Genomic DNA, 18336 nt, shown 5'->3' on the forward strand with positions numbered 1-18336 from the left:
AGCTAGAGAGAGACATTCAAACCCGGGCTCCTTTCTCACCTCCACACAGCTGGCCAAACACACACACACACACACTGCAGAACATCGCCTACTCTACACACCCACTCTCAGCTCTCAGTCCTGCCAGAATACAACCACATAGAAGTGGTGCTTTTTGACTGGGACATGTTTGCTGCTGACATGCTGTCTATTGTACATGTCTTAGTACGACAGAAAATATTTCTCTTCGTCCATCCACATCGCACTGTTCTCCTCTCTCTCCCTAATTTTGTATTAAATCGCCGGCACCATCTCTACTCTGTGAATCTCTCTGTCACGACTCCCACTGCAGAGAACAAGCACGCGTGTGTATTTATACACACACACACACACACATCCTTGTACTTCTATCTTTGTGAGAACAGTCATTGACATAATGCAATCCCTAGCCCCTTACCCTAACCGTAACCATCACAACTAAATGCCTAACCCTAACCTTAACATAATTCTAAACTAACCCTTTAAACAGTCTTAACCTTCAAACAGTCCTTTGAAGTTGTGAGGACCGGGCAAAATGTCCTCACTTCCCAAAAATGTCCTCACTCTGTAGGTAAAAAATGTGTTTCAGTCTTCACTATGTAGCAAGTACAAACACAAACACACACACACACACCCTCAAACACGGTCAGCACACACTTCTATTACTACTACTGCCGTCACTGCTGATCCTGAAGTGAAGTATCCTTCTGCATCAGTGACCAATTTGTGAACAGAAGCTTATTCACAGCCGTCTGAGAAAGATAACATCAGAGAGCCCTTGAGACAGCAGACAAAGAGGCTACTCACAACTCTCCTTTGAGTGTCTCTTTAAGGACCTTTAAGAACATGACCTACAGTACTGATTGATGAATGATCAAATAAAGCAACTACCGCAGCTGATGCATAGACAAAGAGAGAAGATATTGTTTGTATAAAATGAAACCTCCATCACAGAGTGATAAAAAAAGAGCTAGGGGTATTGTCAGCATTCTTTGATGTAGGTGATACTGTACAAGATACTTTAACAACAATGCTTGAATTCACAGCAAACATAACATGGATTTAAATAGATAATCTCAGATTCAGGTGAGGTGCAAGATTAAGGTGTTTTTATCCTCTAGCTCTCTCTGCTGGATAGAAGTGGTAAAAGCAACACACTGCTTAAGCTAAAATTTGATTTTAAAAGCTCATTTATCAAAAAAAAGTCAACATATTACTTATACTTCTATGAGAGTACACTAAGTAACAGTGGTGGGACATTGAAAGATATAAATATTAAAGGATAATGCTGGTGTTATTCTATATTTTCCTTGTTGTCAACAAATCACACGAAAAAAACAAAATTAACAATGTGTTAGTCAATCTCTCATTATTTTCTGACTTCCCTGCCCTGGCTGTAGTTCTCCAAGCCCATTGGTTCCTACTGAAAACATAAATCTTGAAATATGGCTCAAAAATTTGTAGTTTCATTTTTAGTCTCAACAGCTCGCCACTGTAGTTCTTCATTACTCAAGCACGAGTAAATGGTACATATGTATGAGACTATTTTCACCTGCGGATAAATGGCGAGGAAAAGAGGAATAAGCTATATCAGGCTTATCAGAAAAATCCTGAATATTGCCAGCCTTTAAAATACTATGTTTAAGGTGATTCAAAGAGAGAAGGACTGAAGTTAGGTGATTTCAGTATTCTCATAAGAATCTCTAGAACGTCAATTAACCAGATTGTTTGTAATGTAATTGTACCTCAAGCAATAACAAAATGTTTTAGTGTCAAGCAATGTCAAAATGAGCCATGGAGTTTTTCCCATGGCAGCAATGTTTTGTGTGTAGTAATGTGGGAGAAGCAGGAAGTGTTTGTGCTCTCTGTGCTTGTGCTCTACTGCTCTCTGCTGGTCTGATTTAGTATTTCATATCTGAACCAGCACATTTCATTGTCAATTAAATAACCGTGAATTAAAATGATGTGGATGTTAATTTCACTGATTAAGGGACAAAGTACTGTGAGGCTTCTGGTAATAAGATTCCCTGAGGCACATATCTTTGATATCAGTTATTAATTAGAATGACTAATCCTGACCTCAAAACCCAGTTGAATATGACTTCAGATCAGTACGCAGGCTGACAGGTTGACCCACCTGTATTACTTAGCGGAGGATCACGGAACAGTTTCACTGATTTCTTGACATGTTATTAGCGGAACTACAGACAAGGTCTTAGCAAACATGAACAGGATTATTCAAGGAGCGGATTTTGGAGCATTTCCATGATTAATAGGCTGTGAGCTGACCTGTTTCCTCAGGCCATCCTGCTGCCTGTTAGTTACAGTAGTTAATAACCATCATCTCAACATGCTGAGGAGAGGCTGTACAATGAGGGTGTCGCTGAATAGGTGGATACCATCACACGATACATAATAATGAAAGTTGACTTGAAAATGATTCTGCTAAAGCCGATTACAATGGCTTACAGCTAATGTTTGTGTGTCTTTGTACATGTATGCATATGGGCATGTCTGTATGCATAAAAGAATAAGGAAAAGTGAAGTATAGAAGATTTTGCTTCTAACGAAACATTTAAATAAGAAATATGAAGGGAAATCAAGAGGGTTCACTGTTATTAAATTATGCAGTGGTTCTCAACATGGGGGACAACAACAACAAGGCTAGTATGTATAAAAAGTCTAAGAAATGGTCTGAAACTTCAACCTATAAGTCAAAAATGTCTTAGTATAAAGTGATTGAGAAGCTTTAACGTAGAAAAGGTTTCAGTCGTAGTCATCTGGACACTGTTTTCAGAATCAAGACGTTTCGGCTCCCATCCGGAAGTCATTCTCAATTGTGAAAAAATTGGACGGGAACTGGAAATTTAAGCTAATCTGAGCCAAAAAACAGGACAAAAGTGTAACTGAACCGAGAAGGAACGGTGTCTCCATTCCTTATGTATCTGGACTGTCTGAAAAACTACAAAGGATCTTTAGACACCACGATGTTCCTGTCTTCTTTAAACCAGGCAACACTTTAAGACAGAAACTCGTTCACCCTAAGGACAAGTTACCCACACAAAAACAGAGCAATGTTGTCTACTCCATTCAGTGCAGTGAGGAAAACTGCAAAGAACAGTACATAGGCGAAACCAAACAGCCACTTCACAAAAGACTTTATCAGCACAGACGACACGCTAACTCAGGATTACAGAGCGCCGTGCATTTGCATCTAAAAGCTACAAACCACACATTTGAAGACAGCGAGGTGAAGATTCTTAGTAGAGAGAAGAGTTGGTTTGAATGGGGCGTCAAGGAAGCCATTTTTGTGAAGAAAGAGAACCCCTCTTTGAACAGAAATGGTGGTCTGAGATTTAATTTGTCTATCAGAGTGTATTATCACCTCGGTCACGCCTATCACATGCTAATCAGGCACTTAACAGTGATGAAGTAGATGCAGCCAGAGAACAATAGGCCTGATTACTGATCACTGGGCCATCTTGAAACTATCAGGTCAGTTTCAGGTGAAACTAGCTATTAACAGATACTCAGGCAGATTCCCTCCTGAGGGCAGGGCTTATGTAACTCAGATTTTCTTAAATTTCCAGTTCCCGTCCAATTTTTTCACAATTGAGAATGACTTCCGGATGGGAGCCGAAACGTCTTGATTCTGAAAACCGTGTCCAGATGACTACGACTGAAACCTTTTCTACGTTAGAACACTCCTGGACGAATGAGGGACTACACCGTCTTATATTGAGAAGCTTTGTATAAAGAAGCCAGAAGTAGCTTCTAGCAAAGTCTAGGGGTGCTGACTATGGTGACTCCTAAGTGTTATAAAATAAGGACTACAATTATGTCTACCCAAAATACCCACCCTCCAGCATAGCCAATAGCAGGCATGTTAGGGCTGCATGACATCAGTCATCACAGCTTCATGCACACCTTGTCATATCTAAGACTACCCATCATTCATTATATCCAACATTATATATATTTCTATATATTGTAACATGCAAGAGGAAAGCTTTTAAGATACCTTCCCAACACTTATGTTAACAATAGCAATATATGCTATTTCATAAAAATCTTAAATGAGTTAAAGAAGGCTGTATGAAGTGATATTTATCTATGGAGGTCTCTACATTTTTAATAATTTTTGTTTTGCCAAAAAAAAAAGAACATAAGGGTCAACCTTAAAATGAAATATCACTTTAAAAGGTTAAATATTTTAACCTTTTAAAGCAAGTTTATATATTTAGAATCAGTTAGAATTTGTGGTTTCTATTTTATCATTCATCGTCTTTCAAACTCACCCAAATTCTTGTATTTCATAGTTTAACTAATAATAAATAATGTAATAATTATTGCACATAAAAAATGTTTTTAAATTAAAGTGTATTTTACAGTCTTTTCTCTTGACTCTGGTGGGGTTCAATGGTGTTAATGTGTGCACATGCATCAGTTTGTATAGCATTGGTTAATGTATCGTATATATGTGTGTTCATGTGTATAATGCTGCTGAAGGCAGACTGTGGAGCCCCTTACACAAGCTGGTGAGTATTTGCGGCTACATTTTACTCCGACGTGATGCCTCCGACCCCCACAGCCTCCCAGGCAGCAGCTCAGACCAGTGTGACCCAGTCACCCTTGACCTCAGTTGGGTAGAGCCTCAACTACAAGCTCCAGGATCCATGAGTCACACAGGGTGCAACACATGGAATGAGGGATGATTTCCAGCAAAATGGATTAGTGGTGGAAGCATAATGAAATACAAACATACAGTCGGACCAAATCCCCGACCTTAAGCATATTAGTGCAGTAAAGCCTGGACACCCTTCTTTTTTCCACTGGCAGATTTAGGCTGATTCAGAAACATAGCCGGCAGACATTTCTAGAAAATATACTAATAAGTAAAATAAATAAACTGCAGTACTGTGTATTTGCCAGTGTGATCAATTATGTGATCTAAATGGTTTTTGGCGTGGTCCTTTTCCAGGAGTTTCCAAATGAGTCTGTCACTGTCAAGGAAACTTTCTGATCTAAAGGAGGAGGGAGGAGAGGAGACAGAGAGCAAGAAGAAGAAGAGGGGATCAATTAGATGTCCCTCAGTTATCTTCTTGTCAACTGTGAGACAGATAAACAGACAGTTGCCCGCTATAGATTAATTACACACTAGCGCTCATTAATCTGAGCCCTGTCAGCCAGTTATAGGCCCCTACATCACTGCCATCCTCATTCAACCCTCAGTTTCTACTCCTTTTTCCACTCATTAGAACGCTCTCCTGTTGTCTTTCTTCCTCTCATTTATATTCACACACACATACGCACTTTCATCCTGTATCTTACATTTGCAATTGTCAAGGTCACTATAGAAAGATAGATTGGTGCCATATTACATTATGAATGTGAATGAGTTTATTACTGTACAATAGTATCATGTATTGTATTTTCTGCTAAAATGGTGAACATGGTAAACATTATACCTGTTAAGCATGTTAGCATTGTCATTGCGAGCATGTTAGCAAGCTGGCATTAGCATTCAGCTCAAAGCACTGCCTCACAGAGCTGCTAGCATGCCAGTAGACTCTGTCACTGACTAAGATCACAGCTTGTTATTGAATGTGAAAAAAAATAATGAGAACAGTAAAGGTCCTGCAGTAAGCGACAGAATCAATAACTAGATGTTAGCTAAGAGTGGGCTTATATTTATATTTCTACAGCATGGATATCTTTGTCTTCTGGCATTTTACAATGTACACTAAATGTTCATTAAAAAACAACATAGCATTCAATCTAGGGGTAATATTTATGTTCCACAGTAATTCTCATTAAAAAAAAAAGTCAAAGTCATGTACAATTTAAATCAAACTAATAATAGATCATTTTTTAGTATGTGAGACATTTGAAAATTTACTTAACTCTTTAATTAAATTGTATTTTTTTGTAAGGACAATATTATCTTTGCACATTTATGAGTGTATGAAAATGATTTTGTTATGAGTTTTCTGGGCTGCTACAGCCCATCAAAATAGATCTAATAATAGTACAGATGAGGCTTATGACATAATAAAAACAATGCTCACTCTAATCTGCACCTAAAATGCTGATAGATGGATCAAAACATGATTTTCATTCAGTATTCCTCCACAATGATAAAGGAAGTGTATGATTTGAAAAACACTAAACTGTGAGTTGCAGTTTGCTATCTGGCCACACGAGGATACTGCAGGTCCAGTCATTAAATTACCTCTCACCAAGTGTAAAGAAGCGTCTGCTGATTGAGACACAAAGAAAGCAAATAATGTTTATAAAGCCCATGTTATTTTATTTTGAGAGACACTAGCTTGTCCACAGTGATCATACTGATTTTCAATTGCAGTGGTTCACTTCAATAGGGTGCAAATATCCACATTAGAGTTATGAAGGGAGAAAAAGAAGCACATTTATATTCACTCCACAGGACACACAGTATTAATGTGTTCAAGAAGATCAGGATTTTGAAAAGTCACCCTACAGTTTCTCATCAAGACATTGGAAAGCACTTCCAATCCATTACAAACTTGCAGCTTTTAAAGTATGACATACCAGTCATCTCAAATCATTTTTTCCTGCATCCTGCAACAATCCTCCCCTATTTAAAATTCACAGCCTAAATGTCCTTCCAAAATACCCACATTCAGACACTGAAGGATGGTTGTTCGCCAGGACATTTTGAGCTGCCCTGGCAAAGTACAGTGCACGTTGCTGAAAGCCAAAATTCCCCCACTGACTTGTGGCTCCGAAGCCTCCGTGAGAGAGGATAAGCAGTGTGTGACTGTGAATGGCATCCGCAAGAGAAGACAAAGTAAGAAAGCAAAGCAGGAGGAGCAGAGTGGAGGAAGGAATGAGAGAGGCCTAAATCAATGCCATCCACTTCAGCTCACTGCCAAGAAAGACAGATGCTCTCTCTGTCTGTTTGTGTGTGCGTGAGGGTGCATGCCTCCACAGACACACTTCAATCAGGAGTTATTTTCCTTCAAGTCTATTTCTGATTTGACCAATACAATCCTAGATCAATGTAAGATGGAATGTAATACATACTGAGTCAAATTCAAATTAAACTTGAAATTAAAGGCATATCGATCACAGCGTCCAACTTTCTTTTCTGTCCATTAAGAAGTTGAATGAATGCCACAGTCATTATGCATGACGGGCTAGAGCACAAATGCAGTTTGGCAGAATTGGAGCAAAGAAATACTGTGCTGTATGTGTGTATGTATACGGTGATGTAGGAGGCACTCGTTGCAAAAATCGTCATCAGAGACAGCTGTCTCATTTCATGTTCTTTCAAATCGTCCATCAAAAAAAAAAAGAAAAAAAAATCTGACGGACTTTTGGGTTACAACAACTTGTAACGAGGGGGCATGTTAGAGATTCTGGACCTCCTCCACATCCAAGCACTTGTCTAGACCTCATTCATTCTCAGTCTGGACAGTCCACTGCCTTGGAGCTAACCCAATATCATTAATACACACTGCAATAAAAATGCCTCCTCAAATTAGCAACTCTCTGCGTGCACATGTCAGAACCATAATAGCCCGCTTCCCTATTCAATAAAGACACAGGTTTGCATTCCAGCCCCTGAAGCAAGGACTGGGTGACCCTGTTAAATCAGAAACACTATCTCTCTAAGCTCCGTTTCCATATGTATACATACAGCAAACCCAGCAAAGCTACAAAAATAACTCTGCCATGCAGTGCTTAGAGCACAAACCTGCCCTCTTGCTGGAAACATGAGAAAACAACCTGCACTCTGTACAGCTATAATTCATGGCGTGTCTCAGTAAAGTGTTAAAAAGGCAACAAAAATAGAAACTGGTTTTAAACACAGTCAAATATTTGACCCTTTAAACACCTGATCTCTGTAAGGTCAGCACACAACAACAGAATAGAACAGCTACTATCTTACCTGCACCATCACTGTTTGGTCTAATATGTTTTCACTAAGTGCTGGGAACTGCTGGCAGTGAGAGCCAAGACCTGTTGCACCGACAAATCTGCATAGCCAGCATACCAGCATGCAGTCTTGGCTCACCAGAAACAGAAACAGTCGAATACCCCACCTGTAACTGTTTATGAATCGTCTGTGCCTGGGGTTTGAACACCACCGCCTCCTCAGTCTTCACCGCTCCCACCACCTGCCTCAGTTCCGATCTCAGCTGCCTCAGCCTCCCTGTTTCTGTAAGGCCCTCAGTCATCCTGCTCGCTCTGGCCCTGATCTCTGCCGCTCCTCGCCCCCCCGCCATAATAAGTCACTCTGCCTGGCTGCAGCTGCATCCAGCCTGGATCGACTGGAAGTGTGGCCGTCTGCACCTACAGCAACTACCCGCTGAGAGACCCACTGATCGGGTTTCCTCCTGTGTCACCTGCCAAAGAGCTGGTGGGGGAAGGCGTGCGGCTGTGCTCTGCTATCACTGACCCACTGACATTTACAGCAGTGCTGTACCAGTTATCACCCTGCGTGTCATGCCCATTGTCACGTGCCTTTTACTCTCACTGTGCCAGTGCCTTTCTTTGTCTCACTGTCACACACACTGTGATAGGCTTGCTACTGTCTGACCCAGATGAAATGTCCAATGTCAAAATATGAAGATTAATTTAAAGGTCCAGTATGTAACATTTAGGAGGAGCTATTGGCAGAAATGGAATATAATATTTATAAGTATGTTTTCATTAGTGTACAATCACCTGAAAATAAGAATCATTGTGTTTTTATTACCTTAGAATAAGCCATTTTTATCTACATAGGGAGCGGGTCCCGTTCCACAGAGGCTGCCATGTTGCACCGTCATGTTTCTACAGTAGCCCAGAACAGACAAACTAAACACTGGCTCTCGATAGGGCTGTTAGCGTTTTTTGCAACTTTCGCAGGCCACTGTAGTTTCTCCTACACGCTTGGAAGGGGAGGGTGAGACGAGCGGTATACAAATGGTTGCAAACTGCAATTTCACCGCTAGATGCCACTAAATCCTACACACTGGATCTTTAAGTCACTGAAATATGACTCTTGTGGATGAATTACATTAGACTGTATGTCATGCTATCTGACACTAAAACTGTTTGATTTGATTTTCTCCAAAGCTACAATAGTACTATAAAGTGTAAATCTACAATGCTGCACTGTACTTCTAACAAAACCAAAATGAACAAATCAACCAAAACACTAAACATTTTTATATAACAGCTACTGGCAATGTACCTCACAATTCTGGGCGCATTATTTCTTCTTCCAATGTGATGTAAGGACGAGATACTTTCAGTGCAGCTATAATGGGTTTGACAGCACAGAGATGTTCAGCTACCTAAAATATCACCAAGCTCTCTCCACCTACACTACCTACAGTACATGTAACCCACAGCTGAATGCAAGAAGTTTAAGCATGTACTCTGGAGGCTGTCAGCAGTAATTTTGAGAAATGCAAGAAATCACGAACAGGAAAAGAGAGACAGGGCAGGCTGAAGGGAAGAAGGCACATCAAAATGTAAAGTGCATCTTCGTTGCATAATAACTCCTGGAATACACTGCTCATCATGGATTGATATATCTGAAAATGTGCCTACTCGAGGTTGGATTTTACCTCGACATATCTGATTTATATGCATGGGACTCTACTGGCTTTGAACCAAAGTACATGTGTAAATGTTAGTTCTAATGCAAAGCTGTGATTTTCACACCCTGCACGTTGTACTCTCACTCGGCACATGATTCCCTTCCTGCAGTCCCTCCAGCAGTAACACCAAACATCCTGACTCGAACACCAATTTATCCCTAAGTACCAACATTATCCTTAATGCCATCTTCGCTGACCTTCACTAAGAATCCGAAAACTATCTCAGATGTTACTTTGAATATGTAATCTAAATGCAGACAGGCAGGCTTTAATTTGCCTATATCTAATCTGTCCATAATATTAATCTTGTATGTCTGATTTTGTTACAGCTGCCTTCAAATGTCTTCATTCCTCACTTCCCTTATCTGATTAACTTGTGGAAAACCTGTGGATCAACTCAAGCCATTAAACTACTATCACATTAACTTCCCACCCACATGGTGTGAGAGTGAAACTGATATTATCATGAAGCCATACTGTAAGTGTCATACTACACTTAATTCGATCTGAAAACCTTAGGTGGCAATACAAAGCACTCTAATGTTCATTTTATTTTCAGAGAATAAGCAGTCAGTGCTCTGCTGTATTTGCTGTCAAGGACAGAAGGAATAATAAGAGGAATTCAGACATCAAGAGATATAATGGGTGGAACTGATCTTCATCCAGGAGAGGAGCATGTTAGTTGAAGAACAGAGGGGGTATTACAGAGAAATATCCACCTTAAAACACAAGGCGCATATATTATTCTGGTGATCCCTCTAGGTTCACTTATTATCTGTGAATGTGGACATGTCTCTTCTACAGCTACTGTAGAATTAAGAGGAATAAGCTTTAAAGTTGGTCTCAGGAAATCATGATGGGCGACGGGTCCTCCGTGAAATCCTTGTAAGCTATTTTTTCCTTTTCTCTAACTGTCTTACTGATGCTGATGTCCATGCCTTGAGGGCTGTTTGATAACCTTGGGATCAAGACAAAGAATTTAAATTGCTTTCAAATAAAACATGCATTGGGGTAAAAGTGGAAATTATATTTCTTCTTTAGCTTTTTTACTCTTTCTGCAGCACACTGACACCAATAAAAATGAGTTCAGGTGGATTTTGGCTATAACTTTATTGGCTACTACTACTTACCATATCTTTACTCAGTATATTACTGTCTTTCTGTCTGAGTTGGTAAAATTTGGCATTGGCTACCATTGTCCTGACCTTGTATAAAGGATTTAAACTTTACTGCTGTTGTTAAATAGAATCCCATTATAACAAAAAAAAATGTATTGAAATTTTTAACAGGACAACAGAACAGAGCAGATGTTATAATACCTCATAACATTCAAAAGACATGTTCTCTGTCCCCTCCTTTTTTTAAACTGAAAACACAGACAACATCCTATCAAAAAAACAAAGGGGAGTATAACAGACCTAAGTCCACAAACACAGACATTTCTCCCCTTAAATTAACCCAGCCAGTGCAGCCATTCAATACAGCTTCAACATGAGACACAACCGTGGACATCACAAAACAAACACTCCAGTACAGACACCCCCCCCCCCCAAAAAAAAAAACAAGCACTCTAAAGCCAGAAAGGAGCCCCAGACTTGTTCGAAAATATCTTCTCTCCCCATTACTCTGTATGTAACTCGTTCAAATGTAGCCATTTTCAGCTCAATCGATTCCTTAAAACAGCATGAGCTAGACAATTTCCAGTGTCTAAATATTATTCTACATCCTGTAGTTGTAGTCAGACGGACACATAACTTCTTTCATTTATTCACAATGATAATGCCTGGTAACAGACCCCGAATACATAAAGCTGGAGATTTAATCAACTGTAATTGAAACTATTTATTCAGGAGAGTAATTACATCCTCCCATAGGTGCTTATTTTTTCCACAGAAATGCCAGCTTCTTTCTTACATCTCCAGCAGGGGTCACTGTTCCTTAGTTTTAGTTTAGCTAATTTACTTGGGGTTCAGTAGCTTCTATTTAGCAATTTATACTGAATAAATTGAGATTCAGCTTGACATCTGTCTTCTGCAATTTTTACACCCACATCTTTTTCCCGACTTAGTCTCAAACCTTCCAAATTGTACACCTCGTACAAACCCATAGAACTTGGAAGCTCCACCTTTTTTATGCCAAATTATGTGGAACAACTCCTAAATCCTACATTATAACAATTCTGTTTACTCCAGGTTATTATGGCTTTGACCCATTCTCTAAACACTACTAATTGATTGCAGTATTAGTTATGTAGGAAATAAATCTTACTCTTTTGCACCTTCTAAAAGCCCAAAATGCAAAGTAATACTTATGACACAAGAAGAGGAAAACAGTATCCTGTAAACTGAGGTAACAAAGTGTTCCACCGAGGCAGGAAACACAGCAGAAACACAACCAGTAACGGAAAAATCCGCTCCCACAAAACTTTGCTTTTACACGTGTCACCTTTCCTGCATAGGTTTTTCTGATTCTCATTTACAAGAACCCAGACATCTAACATTGGCCCACAGTTGAGGAAACATGAGAAAAACAGAACAAGGAGATAGCATTAGCAGGCTCAAGCACTCACACACACAAACACATACATGCATGCCAACACATACCCATCTACAAGCACACACACACACACACACGCACACACACACCATCATGGTAAATTACCTCCTCAGCTGCATAAGAGTCGGCAATTTGAGGGTGTCAAAGTCAAGGTGCAACATGAGACTGCCATTAATAATAGCCACGGTACTGCCCCTGGTAGTGCTAATGAATGCAACACATTAACCCCCCCCCCGAACCTCACGTCACACAACAACCCACTCACACATACACACACATTTGAACCATCTACGTCAACATCAAAACAAGACATGCAACATAAAAATTAAGACGTTTTGCACGGAGGTAGTTATAGTGCACTTACTCATGCACCACCACACACACTTCAAATTGTTAGACTACAGAAGCTTTAAGAGCACAATGTTTAAAACATGAAAATGTTAGGAGATGGCGTTAGACTATACTTTTGGATTAGCATGTGTGCTGAGGGCTGGTGGAGGGGGAAGGGGGAGCCAAGACTTTAAGCAATACTAATACTCAGCTGAGATGAGCGGTCTGACAACAAGGCCACAAGCCTTGTGAATAAACGATGAGCGCACAAAGCCAGAGGGCAGAGGTAGTTATTTCAGCATGATGACTGCGTCGACCTCTCTAACTGCTCTACGTGCACGCACACACACACACAACAATATACATACACACACAGACCATGTTGACCTTTTTTCTGTACACTGTCCCTCTGTACTGTTTGGCGAGGACAGCACTGGAGGTCTACCAGACTGGAGACCACTTCATCCATGCCCTCCTGGTGCGCGCACACACACACACACACACACACACACACACACACACACACACACACACACACACACACACACACACTTAGTAGACAGAGCTGGGGGAGTCTGCCAAGCAGAGGAAGCCTTATGTCAATCAAGTGTCAGGGCAACCAGGGGAGAAGTATATCAGTTCATGGGTGAGACCCTATAAATAACCCAGCCCACCTTGGGAGTCAGGGTCAGACACTAGCACACACACAAATGTATGTGCATACACACATACTCTCATTAGATTGACAAAAGGACAGAGAAACAACTAAACACCAAACAAATCTACAAAAAAAAAAATCTGAGTAGTAATCTGTCAACATTGTTTGAGTGTCAAGAGACAGATTTGTAAGCACAGAACATGTTTGGACTGAAGGCAAAGCCTGAATTGTGTCATCAGTGTCACAAAATTTGAGCAAACAACAGGGCTTCCTTCATTTGCTTCTTCAAACTAGCACACTCACACAAGACTTACACACAAATATGTTAGTTTGTATTCTTTGCATGCACACGCCAAGTGAGAGAAATGCAAAATCCTTTGGATTTGACGCGGGGGTGAAGTGACCTCGACTTCCAAGTAACATCAAACTACTTTCCACAGTGTTCTGTGATCAGCTTTTTTATTTGTCTATAAGACTTAAACTCATACAGATGGGATTTTTTTTCCTCTGGGGAGGCTCAGTCCGACTAGGCTGGTTTGGGTCAGACCAAGAGGTGGAGCGTAGAAAGGGTCCTTCTAATACATGCAAACCCTTTATGACCTTTTTTCTCCAGAGTGGTGGCCTACAGCAGAGCAGAATCAGCTGTCATGGTAACATGCACTTCACATCTCAGCACCCATCATCATCACCATCATCATTATCATCATCGTGATTATCATCATCATCATTATCAATGGTGCTCCATAGCAAGGGGAGAAACAAGGGAACATGCCGCTACAGTTAATCTTGTCAATTCTGGGGAGGCTCATGCGAATGAAACAAAAGGAGAGTGGAGATGAGGCCTAAGAAAAGACTTGGCAGAGCAATGTAGTTATGTCATGTGTGGAGTCATTCTCAGTGTTTCTCCCTGTTCCTGCTGACACACCACCTCCACCTGAACACATGGCAGCAGGCAGCGGAGGAGAGATGTGGAAACAAAATAGCGGAGTTGTGACTGCGACCAACAAAAAAAGAAAAAGGAAGGGGGGTTAAAAACAGAAGGGAAGAGGAAGTCATACTTTGGGCAACGGCGTTTCGGATGACCGGACTTTCTTGGGAGATATCTGTGAAGAGAGCAAGAGAATTATTTTCTTGTTTCCCCCTCTTCAGAGATATCTCCTGTGGCATATTGCTGTTCTCTGTTACAGGACTTTTGTGGATGTCTGATTATGTATTATCCTTTCAGCAGGACCTGTAAGTGGTTCCTCAGAGACTAATATATATGTTAGCTTGACGACTAATGCTCACAATAGTGCTTTTAGTCTTATTGTCTAAGATGTATTAAAATGCAACCAAGTGCTGCATGTCAACTTTCAACATAAAAAAATGAGAAATTAGTTTAAAATTGACATTTATGGGGCGAGTTTTCTTTAAGTGTTATCAAGGTCAACAGAAATGGTGTAAGCAGGTGTTGTAACACACACAGGAAAGGGTCCTAGATTTTAAAGCTGAAGGGCAGTGGGTCACACATGCAGTATGATGGGACCACAGACAGTACAATGGAAGAGTAAAAACATCACATTTTAACAAGTGCCCCTTTAAAAGACCCAAGAGGCCTAATACAACCTCCAATACCTTCAGTATGCATGAAAAGGGCCTCAGAAACAATCATATGTTCTGCTACAACCCAGAGAAAGGTGCACAGACATAATAAGGAGCATTTTAGCAAACAGTTTGGTGTATAAATGACTATAGCTACAGCCCTTTTTCAGTTGATCAAATGTGTCGATGCAATATGTTAAGAAGAACCAATGAACAACAACACATCAGAGGAGACACTCGGAAGGTTCAGAGACAAGAGGAGACACACAATCACAGTCACAGGGGAGGCAAGAAGGAGAAATCACACAGCCGAATGAAAAAGAAACATCAGTTTTCATTAGGGTTTCGGAGATTGTGACATTATTTAATGGAAAAGTTAAACAAGGTACTGTCTTTAAAGCTGCATTAAGCAATTTTTGACCAGCAGTGGGCAGAAAGTCTGTGGGTTAATTAAGTGCTTCTACTTACATAGACCGCAAACACAGAACAACGGGAGCATCCCATTGACGTCATGTGTCTGGCCACCTGAAGAATGTAGTACGTCATAAGTCAATTTATCCAGGTCTTTATTTTGTATAATTTTTGGGGGCTTTTTGTCTTTCTTCAATAGTTGATAGAATAGGGTATAACATGCGACAATGGCATGCCACAGTAAATGGTATGCTTCTACTGTATGACCACTAGTCTTAGCGACACAAATATCTCGGTCTTTAGCTGCTAGATGCTCAACTTTCTACCTTTCGACCCTCTCGTTTACCTCAGTTCTCGGCTACTTTGCACTTGGCAGTTAGTGCATAGCCAACTTGTCAGAGTCAAATCAATCTAGATGGATAAATAACACTACAGGTAAGAGGGAAAATATGTATTTTTGATTTTGGGGTGAGCTGTCCCTTAAAAGACATCATCATAAGGCAACTTGGCAGAGAGGGAGTGGAACAGGACCACAAGCAGGAAACAACAAACATGTCTCCAGGTGAGATATGGTGGGTGTTGCTTCTTGTTTTACTTTTGTTATAAAACCACTGAAATATGACATGCTAAAATATAGTGTAGTGTGTAAGTGCATAAGTAGAGAAGAGTCAGAAAGTCAAACTGCCTCAGTTACACAGTTAATCCAAAGTTTGCTAACCATAGCCACCATAAGCTACTGGTCATACAGTATCAGACCAAGTATAACTGCAGCAGCTAAACCCATGAGTGTATTGAATTGAGCAAGGGTTAATTTTATTGCTTATGAATTCAACGTTACGCTACAAGGGAGTCATTCAATGTTACTTTAATATCACAAAATTGCTTAATGCAGGTTTAAAGCAATGTACAATGATATGACTATAATTGCATATACTAGGGCAATTTGAATAGTGTGAAGTGGCCAGATGGCACTGGAGAATGAACTACTTTGCCTCAGAAGAAAGACAACAGAATGTAACAAGTGGAGGATGGCGTGGTGAGATACAACGACATTAAAGTAAAAGATAGTTATACAGAGCGAGAAGGCAAAGATAAGAAAATTAAAGGAATAGTTTCAGAACAGTGGTGGGAAAAAAGGAATGTACAGATGTAAGTTCACATAGACAGAGAGAGTAGAGGTGTGGGTGGAAGCAGGGGAGAAACAGAGGGATGAAGAATAAGAGAGTCACAAAGATGCAAGAAAGGTGAGGTGAGTGATAAGACAGAAAATGATAATGATGTGTCCCCAGTTTGGCCTCTGTCCATTCACACTCTACCTTCATTGGTGCCAGCTGAATGGGGGTGATGTAGGATGGGTCCACCATGGGCTTGGGGCGGTTGGCAGTGTCTGCCAGGAGGCTCTGCCATTGCTGCGGCAGCCCGGTGAACTTCTGCTCCCGTGGATCGAAGCCCGTGTGAACCCGGTGCTCAAAGTTAGACGGAGCTGAGATCTCCAGCCGTTTCTTCTTCTTCCCAAACATACTGGAAAACCCTGGCAAACCTGCCAAACCAAAGAAGATAGCTGTAGATTAACATTTTAAACATTTAAACACAAACAAAGATGCTGTTCAGTTGCTGGTTGAAAATGTGTCAAGCATAAACCTTATTACACTTTACTGTATGTCGTTATACCAGTGATGGGCTCTATTTTTCATCAGAAAGTGGACAGAGACTGCATTGCTTTGACTCAAAACCATTTTTTCTTGATAATACATTGAACAGTTGTTTGTGAATATCAGCACCTTATGAAATGTTCCTAAATGAGAACATTAATAATCACATTTCAGGTTAAACTGCATATGGTGTTCAGAGTTTCGATGAATTATGTTTCCATTTAATGAGTTGTTTAAGGTGAATGCATCTGACGGAGTTGATAAATATGCCATTAAAAAAGTTTTTTCCCTCCCGCTTAAGTTAAGGAGCAAACCTGAAAAAGCTCCATAAAACTTGTTTATCTTGTGTAAATGTAAAGAATCATTTATAGAGATTTGGTGTGCAGCAACACTTGAAGTTGTCTAAATATTGTCTTTAATAAATGTCTTTTAATATCTCACCAACCATCTCTCACCAGCCTTTCTAACCAATACTGAGCCATGCAGATGGCAAACTGTGGTGCACTGTATGGTAAGGAACACTTATAAAGATATTAACACTTTTATACAACAGCAAACTATATCACATTTAAAAGCTATAACAAGAAAAATAACTGAACAAATAATCACCCTAGTTATTATAAAGTCAGTAGAGCAATCAATTATTTGCTTGCCATGCCTGCAAGCTGCACAGTTGAAGTATCCCAGATAAGTCACATTGATTGGCTTTAACTACAAGTTTTAAACTGAATTTTTGTTGATGATTCATATTGTGCTGTGCTTATGTACTCTGCTGCTCTGTAGCATGCTAAACTCAGCCTTCTGATGCTGCAGGATACAAACAAGGAAAGAACAAGCAAAAATGTCCAAACATGCTACAAAAAACAAGTGTCCACTTTGGTTATGTAACATAAACAACAGAAAAAAACTGATGCACTGAAGCGGAGAGAAAAAGCAGAAAAATGATGCAAAGTTAGGATTGTGTTTTTTTTTTTTTGTGATTTAGATAAAAGTATGTAGCCACAGTCAGCGGCACATCATGCATGGCTGCCTGTGCTTTTACTCCACCACCAAGAGGAAGTGTTTGGAAATCCCATTGTGGTGTTGGTGGTTTGGGTGGATGCATGATGTCCTGTCATAGGAACAAAATGTCATGATGTTGTTGGTGTGGCTGTGAATGGAGTCTATTGTATCGTTCCCTTCTAGGAGGCATTGTCCTCAGACAAAAACAAAGTCATCCTTCTTCCTCCCCCCCTTCTTATTTTTTTCTCTCCCTCTTTGTTATGGCTTTTGCACAGATAATGCTGTGCCAGTCCATACCAAACATTCATTAATTTACATATGTGTATAGTCCATATGCATTGTGCACAAAACAAGCAAGAAACCTTCACTTAAGCAAGGTCTTGGAAGGTCTCAGCAAAACCACTTGAGGATTTAAAGTCTTGTCTGATGGGAAAAAAGCATATGGTGTCCCTGTTAATATGAAAACATATACATAATTTGCACTGGCTGTAGC

General features: G+C 40.2%; 1 protein-coding gene across 4 annotated transcripts in view; it reads right to left on the minus strand.

Annotated features, from left to right (window-relative positions):
- Positions 1-18336, minus strand: part of pak5 (p21 protein (Cdc42/Rac)-activated kinase 5) — a 69349-nt gene that overhangs the window by 20621 nt on the left and 30392 nt on the right. For 2 of the 4 annotated variants that reach the window (XM_044170241.1, XM_044170239.1), the window contains exons 2-3: positions 16506-16729; positions 14256-14300 (exon numbers count right to left, since the gene is read on the minus strand). In XM_044170241.1, coding sequence (XP_044026176.1) covers positions 14256-14300; positions 16506-16709 — 249 coding nt within the window. In that variant the 5' untranslated portion in view covers positions 16710-16729. Of the gene's footprint in view, positions 1-8105; positions 8415-14255; positions 14301-16505; positions 16730-18336 lie in introns of those variants that run through there. The other 2 variants (XM_044170240.1, XM_044170242.1) reach the window with 2 other exon arrangements.

This window comes from Siniperca chuatsi, linkage group LG16 (genome assembly GCF_020085105.1).
Source record: "Siniperca chuatsi isolate FFG_IHB_CAS linkage group LG16, ASM2008510v1, whole genome shotgun sequence".
Taxonomy (NCBI): Eukaryota; Metazoa; Chordata; class Actinopteri; order Centrarchiformes; family Sinipercidae; genus Siniperca; species Siniperca chuatsi.